A 17,358-nucleotide genomic window follows, 5' to 3' on the forward strand; every position below is an offset into this window, starting at 1 on the left:
GGGAAAAAATCTCTTCTGCTTCACTTAGTAAACATGCTATCTTTGAACCTCGACAGTCCCAGTTTGTGTCTCAGCTGTGGTTACATACAAGCCAAACATCAAATCAGGACAAGCATGAAATCCCGCCACAAACTAGGGATCTCCGCTAACTGGTGAAGTCCACTCCAGTGACTGACGCTAGATGTCTAACACAGTAGCAACATAGCAGTAAAACAACTAGAGCATTTATTTTTAAAATTTTCATTGTGTAATACAAACTGGATTCTTCTGATATCCATGATGCTAACTCCTTCCTTTGGAACTCTATTCTGTCCTGATAACATTTCTCAACTTATTTATAAATCACTTGTCTGGGATTTTATCTTCGTTGGGCAACTATGTCACTGTCATCCCTTCTGTCATCACTGTCATCCGCAAATCAACGGTGACTGATCTTCAGTGGCAGAGCTGGCCATCTTGGGCTCCACTCTTCAAGGGGCTGAGAACTCTCCAGAAATAGTTGGTTCAGATTTTGAATAAAGGTTCAAATAATTTCACCAATCCTCGTTAAAAATCAATGGCCTGATTTTCAGAAGATTTTCAGAGCAACTGCTCCCGTTAAGTTGAACATAAGCTGTGGACGCTCAGCATGCCTGAGATTCAGACCAGTAGACTATAGCCTGGTAATGCCTCCAACGTCACAGCTTATCAAGCGAACAATATTTTATGTTAGCTTAATTTTTAATCCTGACTGGAGCCAAAGAAATTACCCTAAATCCATTTAGATCCTTAACTGCAGCTTTGAATAATTTTCTTGCTCACCATTTAAAGCACCTAAAGATAATAAAGCACCTAAAGATAATAGAAGTTCTCTTATGAATATTAAATCAATTTCCCCAAATTACTGGGGTTTTAAGGGCTAAATCTAAATCAAGTCATTGTTTTATATTGGCTTTAGTGGGTTCAGGATTTAGTTTATGAAGAATATGTACAGGAAGCAATTCTGGTAAGATCTAACAGTTACCTATTTTCTTTTAAAAATGCAGGTTAAAAATTGCTTTCAGTTACATACAAAAGCCAGTGTAGCTACACTGATGAATCATAGAATATCAGGGCTAGAAAGGACCTCAGGAGGTTATCAAGTCCAACCCCCTACTCAAAGCAGGACCAATCTGCAGACAGATTTTTACCCCAGTTCCCTAAATAGCACCCTCAAGGATTGAACTCACAACCCGAGGTTTAAGCAGGCCAATGCTCAAACCACTGAGCTATCCCTCCCCCCAGAAGGAGAATGTGGCCCAAGATGTCCAATATTTCTGTGGCTATCCACACAAGATCCATAGCTGGCGTAAAGCAGCCTAGCTCCATTGAGGTCAGTTTAGTCTCTCAGATTAAACCAGTTCAGGAAGGCTTCCTTCATTTAAGAAGGACACTTAAGCATGTGTTTAGCTTTAAGCAGGTACTTAGATGGTTTCTTGACTTAGGGTGTTAGTTTCCACCAAAGATATCATATTCACAATGAACCAGATTGTATTCCCATTGTAATCAATGGAAGTTTGTACATTGACTTAAGTGGAATCAGGATTTGGCCAACTAAGATACAAGAATATGCCATTTGGGATCATGTACAATATTCTGTCTATGATTAATCACCACTGGCTGAGGGTAAGTGTGTGTGAGGGGAAAGACATCACAAGGCAATAAACACATAACTGAATAACACAATTAAAGTATCTTCATTCCAAGGTCCAAAGAGCTAATGGAACCATTTAACAAGGCGGCTTTATCTGAGATTAAAGAAATACACGAACACCTCAGCAAACTAATACCAACAAAGTCAGACATAGAACCTTAATTATTTGAAACCTGCAAATTAATATGAATTTCTGGCCAATTTCTTTTCCATAGTTGCAGGATCATTTGTGAATCCACCCCACTCTCCACAACTCCCTAGCAGAGATAGTCATTTTTTTTTTAATCAACCTGATTTTACACATGAAAAATGCCGGTTTCTCAAATCCAAAGTTTTCTGCAACAAAAATTAAGTTTTGCGAAAGAAATCAATTATCCATTGGCAAAAACTGAAATGAGGGCTACCTGGCTGGAAGATTCCTGTCAAATTTCACTCTTGGTCAGTGAAACTGACAAAAGCTTTACTGGAGGGTGCCTGACACTCAGCACCCTGACTCTCTTCCTGCCTCCCCCAACCAGCTCCCGGAGCCAGAGAGGGAGAGGACAGGGGCTCTGCTTTCCTGATGCCTTGCCTTTCCCTCTCTCCCAGGGGTGTGGGAGTGTAATTGTCAAAAGCCTTCAAGGCAAGCAAGCTGGGAACCTGAAACATTCCATTTCAATCCTCCAGAAATGGATTTTTTTCTGAAACAGTTCCCATGAAACATTTCATTTGTATGTTGGCAGGATTTCATTTTTTCAAAAACATGAATATTTTGCAGGAAGGGATTTCTGTTTTCCTGACAGCTCCTTATTGATAAGCACCAGTGCTATTAACATACAGAGATGTTAAACATGGGCTGGATGGAATTTAGGATGCAAGGTGGCCAGAGCTCCAACTAAGAACAATAACAAGGGAGGAAAATGTGAATTTACAGGCAAACTGGAATATCTTTCAAAAATCCCTTGAAGGAAACTTTAGGGTACCTTTTTCAAATGTAGACACTTAAGTGAGGAGTTGAGTTCCATGCTCTGGTGTCCCAATATCAGTTTTAGGCACGTAAGTGCTCTTCTGAATGTCACAATGTAGGATTTGAGGGACAACTTCATTTTACGTAACACAAGAACTAGGAGTCACCCAATGGAACAAAAGGAAGTATTTCTTCACACAACACACAGGCAACCTGTAGAACTCATTGCCAGGGGATGTTGTGAAGGCCAAAACTACAATAGGGTTTAAAAAAAGACCTAGATAAGTCCATGGAGGATAGGTCCATCAATGGTTATTAGCCAGGATGGTCAGGGATGCAACACCATGCTCTGACTGTCCCCGTTCTGTTCTGTTCTAGAAGCAGGGAATGGGCAACAGGGGATGGATCACTCGATGATTGCTTGTTCTGTTCATTTCCTCTGCAGCGCCTGGCACTGGCCACTGTCGGAAGACAGGCTACAAGGCTAGATGGACCACTGGTGTGACCCAGTGTGGCTGTTCTTATGTTCTGGGTGTAACGCTACTAAAGCCACTGGAGCTGCATTTAGGATGATTTTTTTCTCTGGGCATGTAAGTCCCTTTATGGGATTGGCTGGTGATTAGTTATTTTTTTCGATATATTATGCTTAGTAGTTATCAAAGCTCCTACAGCCAGGGAGAGGCACTTTGGGTGCATGCGTGTAAATACATAGGAGAAAGTCAAATACATAAATAATGTAGAGTAGGGGTATACCTATATTGCAATACAACGCCTACGGCACCAAGCCTCAGAACCAAGGTCAGCTGACTTGGGCTTGGGCTGCAGAGCTAAAAATACCAGTGTAGACATTTGGGCTCAGGCTGCAGCCCAGGCTCTGAGACCCACCCCTCTCGCAGAGTCTCAGAGCCTAACCATGAATATCCACACTACAGTTTTACAGCCCTCGGCTGACTCAGGCCTCTGCAGGCCTTTTCTTGGAGTGTATAGATTCCCTATGTGACCACACCTTAAAATTGAGGTCTGAGATACAGTATCAGAAAAATTCCCTACTTGTAAAAACAGTTAGATGTGAAAAAATCTCCCCAAGAAAGTCCATTTCTAGAGACATTTCAGAGTGGACAAAACAGTAGAAAGCATATGGTGGGGAATAGGCCTGTATTAGCCAGGGACTGAACAAGATCATTCAACATTTGTATTTGTTAGGATTCTATGATCATTGCCATCTGCCAAGGGTGACACATGCTACTGAATGATATACAATTTTAAAAGGAGGAACAACCCCATTGAATTCAATGGAGCTACTCCACATCAGTAAGGGGATTACAGACTAGCACTTTATTAATGCTTCATTTATTGTCCTCTAAAGTTCAAACACACATACCTACCTGTTTGCTGCTTCTCTGCCCAGAAGGAAGCAAAGCTTTGGACTTCTCTGCTATTTTCTGCCAAAGGAAAAAAAAAAAGAGATTGGAGTCGAGGCATCGATGGTCAAATATTGTGGGAGAAAAATCACATTTTACTCTTTTTTCAGTCACATTACATTTTTAAAAAATAGAAATTAAAATAACCCTGTAGCTTAGCAATGGAAAAACTGCCTTGAAGAAGTAGACCTTTCAGGAATTAAGTCATTTAAGCTTCAAGCATGACAAGGTTATCAAAACCAAAATATGCATTTAAGAAATGACAGTCAGGACGTGGGTAAGTAGCAATTTACCAGTCAGTTCAGCTTCCTGCCACAACCGGGCATTTGCAAAATGCAACCGCTAATTTTGGCACTATGGGATTTATTTAAAAAGTCAGATGCACGGCACAGATGGAACATGCTGATGAACGTGTATCTAACAACAAACAAACTCATTACACAGATATTTTTGACTTGTGATTTAACAAGACAATGCCATCTAATTTAGACTGAGCACTTAGGTTTTTGAAACAGAGGCGGAAAGGTTGTATGAAGAGACATATGAGTAGAAATAATACAGTGGCATTTCTATTATATATACACACTTTAAAGACTAATTAGTTGGGGATTGGTTCTGCTTTGAGCAGGGGTTTGGACTAGATGACCTCCTGAAGTCCCTTCCAACCCTGATATTCTACGATTTTATGGAAACTTTTTAAAAAACACTTTCCTGCAGCGTTGGAAACCCAAACAAACAGCCTGGCTCTAAGGCAGGAGAAACAGAAAGTGAAATCTGACATCAGGAATCATAATACTCAAAAACCAGTGGGAGAACACTTTAACCTGTCTGGTCATTCAGTGACAGACCTGCGGGTGGCTATATTACAACAGAAAAACTTCAAAAACAGACTCCAACGAGAGACTGCTGAGCTGAAATTGATATGCAAACTAGACACAATCAACTCAGGATTGAATAAGGACTGGGAATGGCTGAGCCATTACAAACATTGACTCTATCTCCCCTTGTAAGTATTCTCACACTTCTTATCAAACTGTCTGTACTGGGCTAGCTTGATTATCACTTCAAAAGTTTTTTTTCTCTTACTTAATTGGCCTCTCAGAGTTGGTAAGACAACTCCCACCTGTTTATGCTCTCTGTATGTGTGTATATATATCTCCTCAATATATGTTCCATTCTATATGCATCCGAAGAAGTGGGCAGTCCACGAAAGCTTATGCTCTAATAAATTTGTTAGTCTCTAAGGTGCCACAAGTACTCCTGTTCTTTTTGTGAATCTTCCCAGACTACTTCCACCATCACATGCAAAAAAGTAAACTGTGTCAATGGTGTAGTGTACATGAGGGTTTTTAAAAAAATAATAAATTCTTTCAACTTCAGTAATATAATGTGCTATCGACAAAGGGGCCAATTCAGCAAAGCACTTAAGAACATGCTTGACTTTAATGGGTCTTAAGCATATGCTTACAACTAAGCACATCATTAAAGAGCTTTGCTAAGCAGGGGTGGGACAGCCTACATTTAAAATTAAGTACAGATTAAAGTGGTTAATCAAGGCCAGAGGAAGAACTAGTTGTTATTCAGATACTTGACTTTTACCCTGATGGTACCTCTTTGGTACTCATCAGAAACATAACTGGTTTGTGTATGTGTTTAATCAAAATAAATAAAATCCTTTTAGATCCTCACAGAAAGTGTCTTGTATGCAAGTGTTAGGGCTGGATTGTATGCTTCAAATAGTTCATTTGCACAGAATCCTCCTTTTCCCAACTTTCGACACAAGCGCATGCAATTCCCATTGCAGAAGGGTAAGTAAGGAGCTCAAGTTTGGCCAGGCTGTGCTTCAGCAGGATTTGGAGCACTCAGGCAGATGCCCCATTGAGTAGGGCTGGCTGAAACTTTCCCCACAAAGTGGCTTTTTTGCTGGGAAATGCCAATTTGTTGAAACTGAAGCTTTCTGTGGAAACGGTTTGGTTTCGATGAACTTCAGCTGAAACGCCAGCTCGCCTAGCGGTTTGCTGGGGAGCCCAGGCTTACAGGGTCCGTAGTTCCAGGACAACCCTCCCATGTGGACTAGGAAGACCTGGGACACCCAACTCTAGCAGGGGCTCCCAGGTTTGTCTACACAACCCGTAGAAGCTGGGTGGAGAGACTCGGGCTAGTAGGGTTCATGCTAGCGCTCTAAAAATAGCTGTGAGGCTCAGTCCCACAGGCTGTGTAGACACAGCCTCAGGGTATTGGCTTCCAACTCCACTGCAGTTGGGGCCCTCAACTCTGAGGCAGTCTGCATCGTGGGGCTGCCCCAGAGCCAGGGATTCTGAGAGCCCAGGGAGTCCTATGGAGCCGGGGGTAGCTGGTTCCTCTGTTTCAGAATAACCAAAAGGAAACATTTCAATTTTTCTCAAACAACAACAACAACAACAAAAATCCAGAATTTTCTTTCTGCAGGAAATTTCAAAATGTCTAGTCTTCGTTCTGGTTTGACATTAAAACTTTTCTTTAAAATGTCAGAATCTCCTGTGGAATGGAAATTCCGAATTTTGACCAGCTCCACCCCGAGGCTGTCGTATGTGGAACAGACGATAGGAGAGAGGACAGGATTGGGGAAGTAAATTTGTGAGTCATCAGCATAGAGATGACTGGTGAAACCTTGCAAATGGAGGTGGTCACCCAGAAATAAGATGGGGAGGGAAAACAGAAGGAGAGGATTGGCTTTTGGTTACTTCATTTAACAGTTTGACCTGTTGCAACATTTTCTATTCAGCTATAGGCCTCTGGAATCCTTAGGGTCTTCAACTTTTAATATAGCAGAGCTGTCAAGGTAGGTCAATGTTTAAGCCTAACAATGTGAGACAGTGTCCCTTTAAATCACATATGTATGAGCAACACTGCACACTAAAGTTTCTTTTTCTCTTTCACCTCCCCTAAAGCCACACAAGCCATCCTGCAGCTGTTGTGTCACCCTACGCTGTGCCATGCTGTGCCGTTATCACAGTACTACAGCTGCCCCTGACATTCAGCCATGGATGGATGGAGCCAGTTTACCAGTAAATTATTTTATATGTTGCTATTTCACTAAATGTTTTGCAGTAGTTCCATACACTATGCCACAAAATAACAGTACAAATATGTTGCAATAATCATGCTATATAACACACCACAAAAAGACATGAGACACCCTACTGGCAAGTTCCATGCTCTTGGGAGTCCATAGTTGCTGTTGATCAACATATTTCTAAATCCACAAATCAAAAAGTGAAAGAAAGTTCGGGAGTCCTATTACCTTTTGCACAGCTCCATATCGCTGGATGGCATCAGACAGCTGGTTATTCAACCGGTCCAGCTGAAGTCGCTCTTGCTGTATTTAAAAGACAAAAAGAAAAGTAACAAAATCATTACTAACCAATAAAAGGCTGACAATTCAGCAGAAAGTGATTGTGTATAACCTTGAGCTGTGATCCTGCAAGATCTCCTAAGCTAAGCAGCATTAGATCTGCCTGGTATTTGAACAGTACCTGAATTACAAGAAATACCAAGGTGCTTCAGCAAGTTATTTTGGTTAGTGAGTAAGGGGATGCTTCACCCTGTGAGTTTTCCTAGTAGTCTCCCATGTATATACCAAACTGGACTGATTTTGCTTAGTTTATGCAATCTAGCACTTCCAAAGGAAGGGCTGGACACTATTGTTGGACAAATAAAACTAGATCAGAAACAATACAAGAGAAAATACAATAGGGAACAATCCTAGACTATTTGTCTCCTAGAATACTTTATTATTTATTTAATAAATAGACTATGTAGTATCTGGACTACACGACCTAATAGGCCTTTTGCATGTCTAATTTCAACAGGCCAAATCCCGAAGCCCTTATATTTCACTCTGACATTACTAAGTCTAGTCTAAAGAATGAACATTTGCTGGTAGGAAAGTTGTTTATGGGTGTGATTTTTATGACCTTTTTATACCAGCAAAAGCCTAATGCAGATGTAGTTATACCAAGAAAAAATATATATGTTTGCTAGTATGGCTTATTTCACTCAGGAAACTGGTACAATCTACAAGGGCAAAATGACTTTTTTTGCCAATATAAGCTCTACAGTTATACCAGCAAACCTTTCCTAGTGTAGATCTGGCCTAAGGCAAATTCCCATTGGCGTCAGTGGGAGTTTGACTTCAGGCAAAATCTGAGTAAAGACCTCAGGTTTTGTCCATATGATTTCACAGGAGGTCTGTCAGACATCATGACATTCATTTTAGGGCTGGTCAAATCATATCTGGAGAATACATTAGCGGATGAAATTCACCAGTACTCACAGAACGTTACATTCAGCAAATACTTTTTGCAGCATTCAATCAGCAATATTATTCAGTGAGTACATAATGTGATGAATATCAGTGCAACTTGCCAAAAAAGCAGAAAAATGCCTTTTCCGCTATTCGGCCAGATCTAATTGATATGAATTATCATGTCACGCTGATGATGCTACAGTCAAGAAACCATTGAGAATATGTAAGCTTTATTCTTGTTACAAATCCCCATATTCTCGTTTGGGAAAACAGAGTATTTGTTCACGAGCTGCAAAAAATACAAAATCAAAAACAAAAAACAACAACAAACACTCTGTATCCATTATACAACAAACACACAAAATGGAGCAATACTATAGGTATATTGAAAATGAAAAGCAAACATATTATAGGAGGATGCTCTACACACCACATTTTAATTCATGCATTTATTTAATGACAACACAGCTATAGAAGAGATGTTCTCAATGAAACAGAAAGTTGTAGCATGGTCTCCTGCAGCTCTTTTTAATGCCAAGGCAGACCCCAAATGTCTTTGATGCAGGGGACATTGATTCTGGAAGAATGAATGTCACATCAAAAGGAGTTTATTTGGATGATGACAAATGACTGATTCGATCATTTTGTCTGATGGATGATTCTGTACTTGGTCTGTACTATGCCATTAATAATCATCTTCATTCTGATTGGCTTAGGGACAAACGAGTTCTAATCAGAGGCCGGCTTGTCTATACATTTACCGACATGCTGGGAAGCAGGGCATTCCCAGTAACAAGCCCTCCTCTCTGGAATTCACTTCCCTGGGACATATGCCTGAGTTCAAACCCGACCACATTTATGAGAGGATACGAGATGGACTCTTTGCTCAGACCTTCCCTATAACTGCCATTCTAGAATTTCTTATTTTACTATGTTTCTCTCACTTTAAAGTCAGGGGTCACTGAATACTTGTTCTAGTATATGGGAAAGTTGTCTTTCATATTTATATCTTGTAAAGGACAATTAGTGCAGTGATGAGTACCTCGTACCTCATAAATACTTGGAATAATACAGAAATAATACTAATAAAATGGTGCTCATAAAAGTATTATTATTATTATTAATAATAATAACAACAACAATACCACCAATACTTTCCTTGTAGGAATAAACTGATTTATTATTTTATTTTTAAACCTTCTTCTGCAAATAATGGGAGACCATACTCTACTCTGTTTGACTAACACAGCTTCTCCCACAACTTATATTGAATATACTCTAAGCAGCATTGAGAGATGTAGTAATGGATATCGTGACAGTTAAAAATAAGGTGCACATTGTTTGCATCACAAACAAACACAGCCCGACAAAAGCCAAGATAGTCTTTGCTCACCATGGTACCCAGAACAAGAAAAGTTCTCTCCCTGATTCACGGGTTCAGTGATTGAAATTAAAATCTCTAGTAATTAAAATCTCTTTTCTGGTAGCAATATTGTTCCAGAGCCTCTTTAGCAAATGGATTTGGGGAGTCCCTCCTTTAGATGTTAGCTATTTGGGGATAATTGGAAAAACTGAGTGCTTGGTTATGGACATTAATGAAATTCCAAACACAGTCCCATCCCCCCCGCTCCTGATTGAGAACTTTGCAACCAGCGTCAGTGAGGATTAGCAGAATATTACAATGAGCAAGAAGGGCTGGGATGAAAATCAGAGCCACCAGCACACATGGTTTCAGGCCCCAGATCACTGAGTGGGTGTCTCCCCACCTAGTTCCAGTTCCCAGGTTGTTTAATCCACCCCCGGTAACTGTACTGATCAAAATCCATCCAAACCCAGTCCAGCACCCATTGGAGTCAATACGAATTTTATCACTGACTTCAAAGAGAGCAGGAGCTCTTAAAATTAGGATTTCAGTAAAAAAGGAAGCCCAAGCCAGCAGTACTCCTCCAAATAACATGCGATAAACAGGAATAGTTCAATGGGCTGCAGCATTATTGTTCTAAAACGGAGGGTTTGGGACCAACACTATAGTATTTTTTAATCAGTGTGTGTGTTGGATCATCTTCCAGAAACCATCAGTGGTTCAGAACAGTCCTCTGAAGCCTTGGAACTTGCATCTTAAAATTCAGGCCCCTTCAAGGCTAAACTATTCAGGTTTGCATAGAGATATGTTGGGAGAAAGGGAGGGGGCATCATTTAAAAAAAAATGATCATGTATTACAGTCACTGCTCAAAAACATCTAGCAACTCTGTGCATGTTTTATTGTTTCAGACATTGCTGAGGAATAGGGAGGTATATTTTAGAAGGGATGGGAGATATCTGATTAAATTATTAAAAATCACTTAATAACAATAACCACATCCGGCTCTTACATCGCATTTCTCATCTTCAGATTTCAAAGCACTTTAGAAGACGGGAACATGATCCCCATTTTAGAGATAGAACACCATCCCTTTTGAACAAGCTTTACGAACATGGATTCAGACATGTTCTCTGCCCTAAAGAACTTACCTAATGAGATCATTCAAACCTAACATTAGCCCTATAAGAAACACTTGCACCCTAGCCTGGCCCAGTGTCAGACAGGGGCTTTTCGGTGTGAGCCCTGTAATGTTGGTTAGAGATAGCACCAGCATGACTGCGTGTCCAGCTAAACCAGCATCCTGCCTCCTCTCACATGGATCCAATCAGTGGTCTATCTACACCAGCACCTATTCCTGATATACTATGAATTCATCCAGGTGGGCCTCCTGCTTCCAACAATTCTAGCCACTAAATGATGCTTCAAAGGAAGGCAGGGGGAAAAAATCCATAATGCACTTGGCTGGTGGCACATTACTGTTGGACAAGAAAAACTTCTTGTGCAAAGCAGTACACAGAAAAATGGATCAGAAGGGACTGACTATAAAGCTTTAAATCAATGGAAGGTTTCTCATGCTATAAGAAACTTTACAAGAGGAAAGCTTTGGAACACTATCCACAGATTCCCCCAGAGTGACTTAGAGACCCAGCAACCAATCCCTATCAGAGCCATCTGTTTTATATAAGGGAGAAAGTCTACAGGTTTTACATCAAAATTTGTAGGTTTAATTATTTAAGCTACACACTGTTATAAAGCAAGAATAAAAAAAGATTTGTTAAATTAATTGACCAGGGAGAGGAAAAGTTATGATGTGATGTCAACACAGAGTTGCGAGTTTATTTCTTCTATTACCATAAACGTTTGCGTCTCTTTTCCTTTCTGCTCTTAAATATATTTTCTTTAATTTAAAAACTTTCCATCCATTACAGTGAAACCTGTTCTGACCACAGCCTCCTCTGCTGGAATCCACCTGGGCTTCAAGGGCTGATAATGACATTCAAGCATAAGGCACTGCCATTATTTTTCAGCTCACCTTATTTGACTTCCCCTTGGACCCAATTTGTGTTGCACAAAATAACATGGGGATCTGCACAGAATGGCCAGGCCATCACATCTTTATAAAGTGAGTGAGGCATCTTCTGTTTCATTCCAGCCAGCTTTGATCTGACCATTCAACAGCCCCACAGCTCATTCTCTCTCTGACAAAGGCTACCGCGACCCTCGCTAGAGTATTCATTTGCTGCTACATCCTTTTCTTTACTGCTCAATACAGGCAGGCAACACTAAGAAACAATGCTTGTGCTCCTTCATAAAACATGGAGTTTTACATTAACACAGCTTCAGCCCCTTAGGGACTATATGGACAAACCCTGAGTTGGGCAGTTCTACTAATACTTGTTCTAGGAGGAGGGACACTGGGAGCAATGTCTAGGAAGGAAGAAAATGTGGAATTCTGGGGAACATCAGGGTGGGAGGGAGAAGATGCAAGGATAGTTTGGGGGAGCAGCAGCCCTGGACCCACAAGGAGGGCAAACACAGAGTGGGAGAGAATGTCTTAGGGGAATATCAAGGAGACGCAGCTGTGGGGGTGGAGAGGTAGCCGAAGGTGCAAGGGAACGTTAGGTAGTGAAAGCTACAGGAAGAGCAGGTGTGAGGAGAGCTCAGATTGCTGAGAGTGCACCAGGACACAATCCAGTAAGGAGAAGGTATGGCTCGTAGGTCCATGCTCGAATAGGGTGGGTAAAGGACTGGTAGTTGAGAGACAGGGATTATATTCTTGTTTTAGCTACTGAATTACTGTGTTACCGGGGTCCGTCATTTAATAAATACTCAAGTTGATTCTGTTCTCCACGATGAGCACCAAAGGTGCTTAAGCAAACTAAGCAGTCATGGGGTAAAAGGGAAGATCCTCTCATGGATCACTAACTGATTAAAAGATAGGAAGCAAATGTCAGGAATACATGGTTAGTTTTCACAATGGAGAGAGGTAAATAGTGGGGTCCCCCAAGGATTTGTACTGGGACCAGTGCTGTTCAACATATTCATAAGTGATCTGGAAAAGTGGTGAACAGTGAGGTGGCAAAATTTGCAGATGATAGAAAGTTATTCAAGACAGTTCAGTCCAAAAAAGACTGCAAATAGTTACAAAGGGATCTCACAAAACTGAGTAACTGGGCATCAAAATGGCAGATGAAAGTCAATGTTGATAAGCGCAAAGTAATGCACATCAGAAAATATAATCCCTACTATACATACAAAAGGGGTCTAAATTAGCTGTTACCATTGCATTTACGTGCAATATTTGTGGGGAGGGATAGCTCAGTGGTTTGAGCATTGGCCTGCTAAACCCAGGGTTGTGAGTTCAATCCTTGAGGGGGCCACTTGGGGATCTGGGGCAAAATCAGTACTTGGTCCTGCTAGTGAAGGCAGGGGGCTGGACTCGATGACCTTTCAAGGTCCCTTCCAGTTCTAGGAGATGGGATATCTCCATTAATTTCTATTTCTACCATTCAAGAAAGAGACCTTGGAGTCACTGTGGAGAATTATCTGAAAACATCCACTCAATGTGCAGTGGCAGGCAAAAAAGCTAACAGAATGTTAAGAACCATTCAGACACAAATAGATAATAAGACAGAAAATATCATAATGCCACTATATAAATCCATGGTATGCCCACACCTTGAATACTGCACGCAGATCTGGTCATCTCAAAAGAGATATATTCAAATTGGAAAGGGTAAAAAGAAGGGCAACAAAAATGATTATGGGGTATGGAACAGCTTCCGTATAAGGACAGATCAACAAGACTGTGATTGGTCAATTTAGAAAAGAGATGAGTAAGGGGGGATATGATTGAGGTCTATAAAATCATTAGTGGTATGAAGACAGTGAATAGGAGGTGTTAGTTATCCCTTCACATATCACAAGAACTAGGGGTCACCTGATGAAATTAATAGGCAGCAGGCTTAAAACAAACAAAAATGAAGTGCTTCTTCATAGAACACACAGCCAACCTGTGGAACTCATTGCCAAAGGATGTTGTGAAGGCCAAAAGTATAAATGGGTTAAAAAAAGAACTAGATAAGTTCCTGGAGGATAGGTCCATCAACAAGATGGTCAGGGATGCAACCCAATGCTCCAGTGTCCCTAAACCTCCAACTGCCAGAAGCATCTGACACTGACCACTGTCAGAGACAGGATATTGGGCTAAATGGACCATTGGTCTGACCCAGCATGGCCGTTCTTATGAGCACACAGCAAGCCCTGTCCTCTTCCCCAATGAGAATGCGATGGACCAAATTCAGCAGTGACATAAATGGTGGTAAGTTACACATTAGAAATAAGTTGGTCAGAAAATGGGTGTAAGTGGCAAATTGTTAGAAATTGCTGGACAACCAGTAGGGGTGTAACACACAGCAATTTGGGTGAGTCAACGGGAGATGTACCGGCTTATGTTAGGAGCTGCTTCTTCTTCTCCTTCTTTCCTATGTCTGGTGTAGAGCAGCAACTACAATTTCACCTGAAGTTGATCAAGCCAAATGGCTACATCAGGAATAGCACAATTTATTGCAGTAATGCCTCCTCCATATTTATAAATTGGGCAGTACGTAGTGATATGTTCGATGGTCTGCCGTGGGGAACCACACTTGCACACCGGGAAGTTCTTGATTTTCAATTTGTACATTAGATTAGATGTCCGCATCTACCAAGGTTGGTTCAGAGTTGACCAAGGAAGGTCAAACCCAGGAATCTTCGGCATGGGATCCAGCACAAGATACTTATTTTTTAAGTCTTGTTTAGCCCAATCTGCTTTCTGATCATACCCTGATTGCATGTGGCTAAATAATTGTTCCCAGAAAGGCTTGCAGGACTTATGACATTGCGGGGGGCACTGTCAAGATCTTGGTGGATAGGGGTTGAATATGCCCCTGCAAAAATTGGGGCTGGCATGACATAAATTATAATATGGTGAGGAACTGCCTTAACTTACAAAGTGAGGCTTTGAACCCCCATCTTCCCCATCCTGGGTGAGCGTTCTACCTACCGGGACACTAGGCATAAGGGGACCACCAGCAGCAACTTTTGTGAGAGCTTCAGCATGCTCTGATTTTCCCGTCTCTGCCTCTCAGTATGTAAATTGAACATATTTGCACTCAATGAATGCCACACCATATGAGTGTCACTCCTTTGCCACTTACATCCACTTTCACCTATTTGTAGACTCACCTGTACCCAGTGTGTAATTTGTTCCTCTCTTGACATCATCACTGACTAGTGTCTAAGGATTTCTATGGGACCTTCCCCTGCTACTCCAGTTGACATGTGGGCGCTCAAGTTTTAAACACAGTATAGGAAAGAGCTGGGATTTCACTATGTGGCTGTAGATTTCTAAGTTAATGAGAGCCAGCCTCAGGAGAGAGCTCTTTCCACAAGTCCTCAGTGGTCCCTTGAATCTGTTTTGCAATGATGATTTATCGAGGCAGCATGCAATTCAACACTATCACTATATCAAAGCAAAGAAAATTATAAAGATACCGAGGTCAGCAACTTTAAGGCACTTGCTGCCCACCACTTATCTTTAAAAATCAAAACCGAACTTTCTATCTAAATGGCATCTCAAAAGGCACATACCCTAGATGAACCTCTGACAATCTCAGACAGCTGCTTGATAGCTTTCGTGCTGGTAGTAACGGTTTTATTGGTCTCTTGCTGGGTTGCATGCCTGTAGAAAAAAAGAGACCATGCAAATTACAATTTAATTTTATAATGACTCACTCACATACCTCTCATAACAAACTACAGCTATAACATCAGAATACACACAGGCTATGCTATGAAGCTGTGACGGCAGGTATAAATAGCAGAAGCAGCAACATGAAGGTTGGATAATAGTAAATGCTAGAGAGGGGATCCAGCAAATGGTCACCAGTTGTAGTCAGCAAGAGATATGGGTGTGGATCTGTGGTTTAATATGGGATGGTGCAAAGGGAGTCAGTGGTGGGTGGAGGGAAGCAGACAGACTGTTACAGATAGCTGGTTTGGCAATAACAGAGGAGGAGAGGAAGGCTGAACAGAAAGAGAAAAAAGAAAAAGAGGGCCTATAACAGAAAGAGATGTGATGAAGGAGCTAGATGAGGATGAAGTAGGTCAGGATGAGGTTTGGCATTCCGATCTGTATTTTACACCAAGAGGGTACTACCAGTTGGTAAGGTGCACATGCTGCAGTTGTGGCTACAGACGGTTAAATGTGCTAGCAGGAAGCAAGACTAATCCATTCTGTTATCTGACTCTCTAGTGTTCATGATGATTATTTCTTGGATTTACTGAGTGCTGACAGCCTGCCCAGTGTAGCGCAATGCAGAGGGAGACACAGAGGGCTACATGAGGGCATTTCCATGGAAGATCTAGAAGACCAGGAGACAGATTCTGTATTAGGCAGTAAAAGTAGGTCAGGATGAGGTTTAGCAGGGGGATTTAGGCGCTGCAGTGCAACTAGAAGGTTAGGCAGCAGTTGAGCGGTGGTTTTGTGAATTCCAGTAGCACCTAAATGTTGGATTTAGGCACTCAAAGTGGCAGTTAGGTGCCTAATTCTCCCTGATTAATCTAGTCCAGACTCTGCCCAAAGAAGTTTACCAGCTAAATCAAACATGGCTGTCAGTAGGAAGATATTAATCCCAACCCCTCACTCATATTGTATTGCTCATCCCCGCTAGAAGAGTGAAGTCTCATTAAAACTTGGGCAGAACAATGAAAACCAAGTGCATAAATTACAGGTGAACAGAACAATTACTTCTTAAAAACAGGCTTCCAATGCCTTACTGGTTATCCAACACAATAGAAAAACAGAGAAATCACTTGAATGCATACACAGCATATCACTAAATGAGGCTTAGAAGACATTTTTACAAGGCCACACGCAGCCATTTTTACATGGTCTTATGCAGCCAATCTACCAAGTTAGTAGTCAAACATACTATGTTTGCATTAGAAATACAGATCCATCTATTATCTTCTCTACCAAACTCAAGCAGAGGAAAAGGCCTGGTAGTTTTGAAGAGAAGTAACACAGATTCCTGCGACATCTGGAGAAAATCACCTTTTTTCCCCTTCAGTGGCACACTACAACCAGAGTCCATAGTACCTCTATGGAGTGATGAGAGGGCAAACGAAAGAGACAATCATTTATCCTGCTGCTATCACACCACACAACCTGGGCCTGTATCTAACGGATAGTAGTTCATACAGAAAATAAACACACATTGGTCTTCTGTCCCACAGTCGCACTGTGCCAGCGCCCACCCACAGGTGTCCCTGCTATGGGCCCACTACCCCTCTCCACCCCAGTACCACGGGCACTGTCAAAGGGTGTTCTCTTCCAGGCCCTCACGCCAGCCCTTCTAGCTTCTCCTTTTTGGAACAAACCCAGCTAAAAAAGAAAGTCTTTCCAGGGCACAAATATATTTTCCTCCACAGCCTCCACTTTTTGTGGTCAGGGCACCACACCCCCCACTCTGGCTTCCTTTTCCTGTCTGGGATACAAAGCAGCTGGGCCTGGATGCCTGATGAGCTCCAGGTGCCTTATCCTTCTAGAATCTCTGCTTTTCCCTGCCTGTTCTTTGACTCCAGCCAAGAAGCACATGGTAGGGAGGTAGATTTGGAATCTGACT

At 41.5% G+C, this 17,358-nt stretch overlaps 1 protein-coding gene across 7 annotated transcripts in view; it reads right to left on the minus strand.

Annotated features, from left to right (window-relative positions):
• Positions 1 to 17,358, minus strand: part of TSNARE1 (t-SNARE domain containing 1) — a 609,011-nt gene that overhangs the window by 314,324 nt on the left and 277,329 nt on the right. For all 7 annotated transcript variants that reach the window (XM_034763709.1, XM_034763708.1, XM_034763705.1 and 4 more), the window contains 3 exons: positions 15,323 to 15,413; positions 7,323 to 7,397; positions 4,004 to 4,060 (listed from right to left, as the gene is read on the minus strand). In XM_034763709.1, coding sequence (XP_034619600.1) covers positions 4,004 to 4,060; positions 7,323 to 7,397; positions 15,323 to 15,413 — 223 coding nt within the window. The remainder of the gene's footprint in view (positions 1 to 4,003; positions 4,061 to 7,322; positions 7,398 to 15,322; positions 15,414 to 17,358) is intronic.

Source organism: Trachemys scripta, chromosome 2, assembly GCF_013100865.1.
Source record: "Trachemys scripta elegans isolate TJP31775 chromosome 2, CAS_Tse_1.0, whole genome shotgun sequence".
In the NCBI taxonomy this organism is placed as follows: domain Eukaryota; kingdom Metazoa; phylum Chordata; order Testudines; family Emydidae; genus Trachemys; species Trachemys scripta.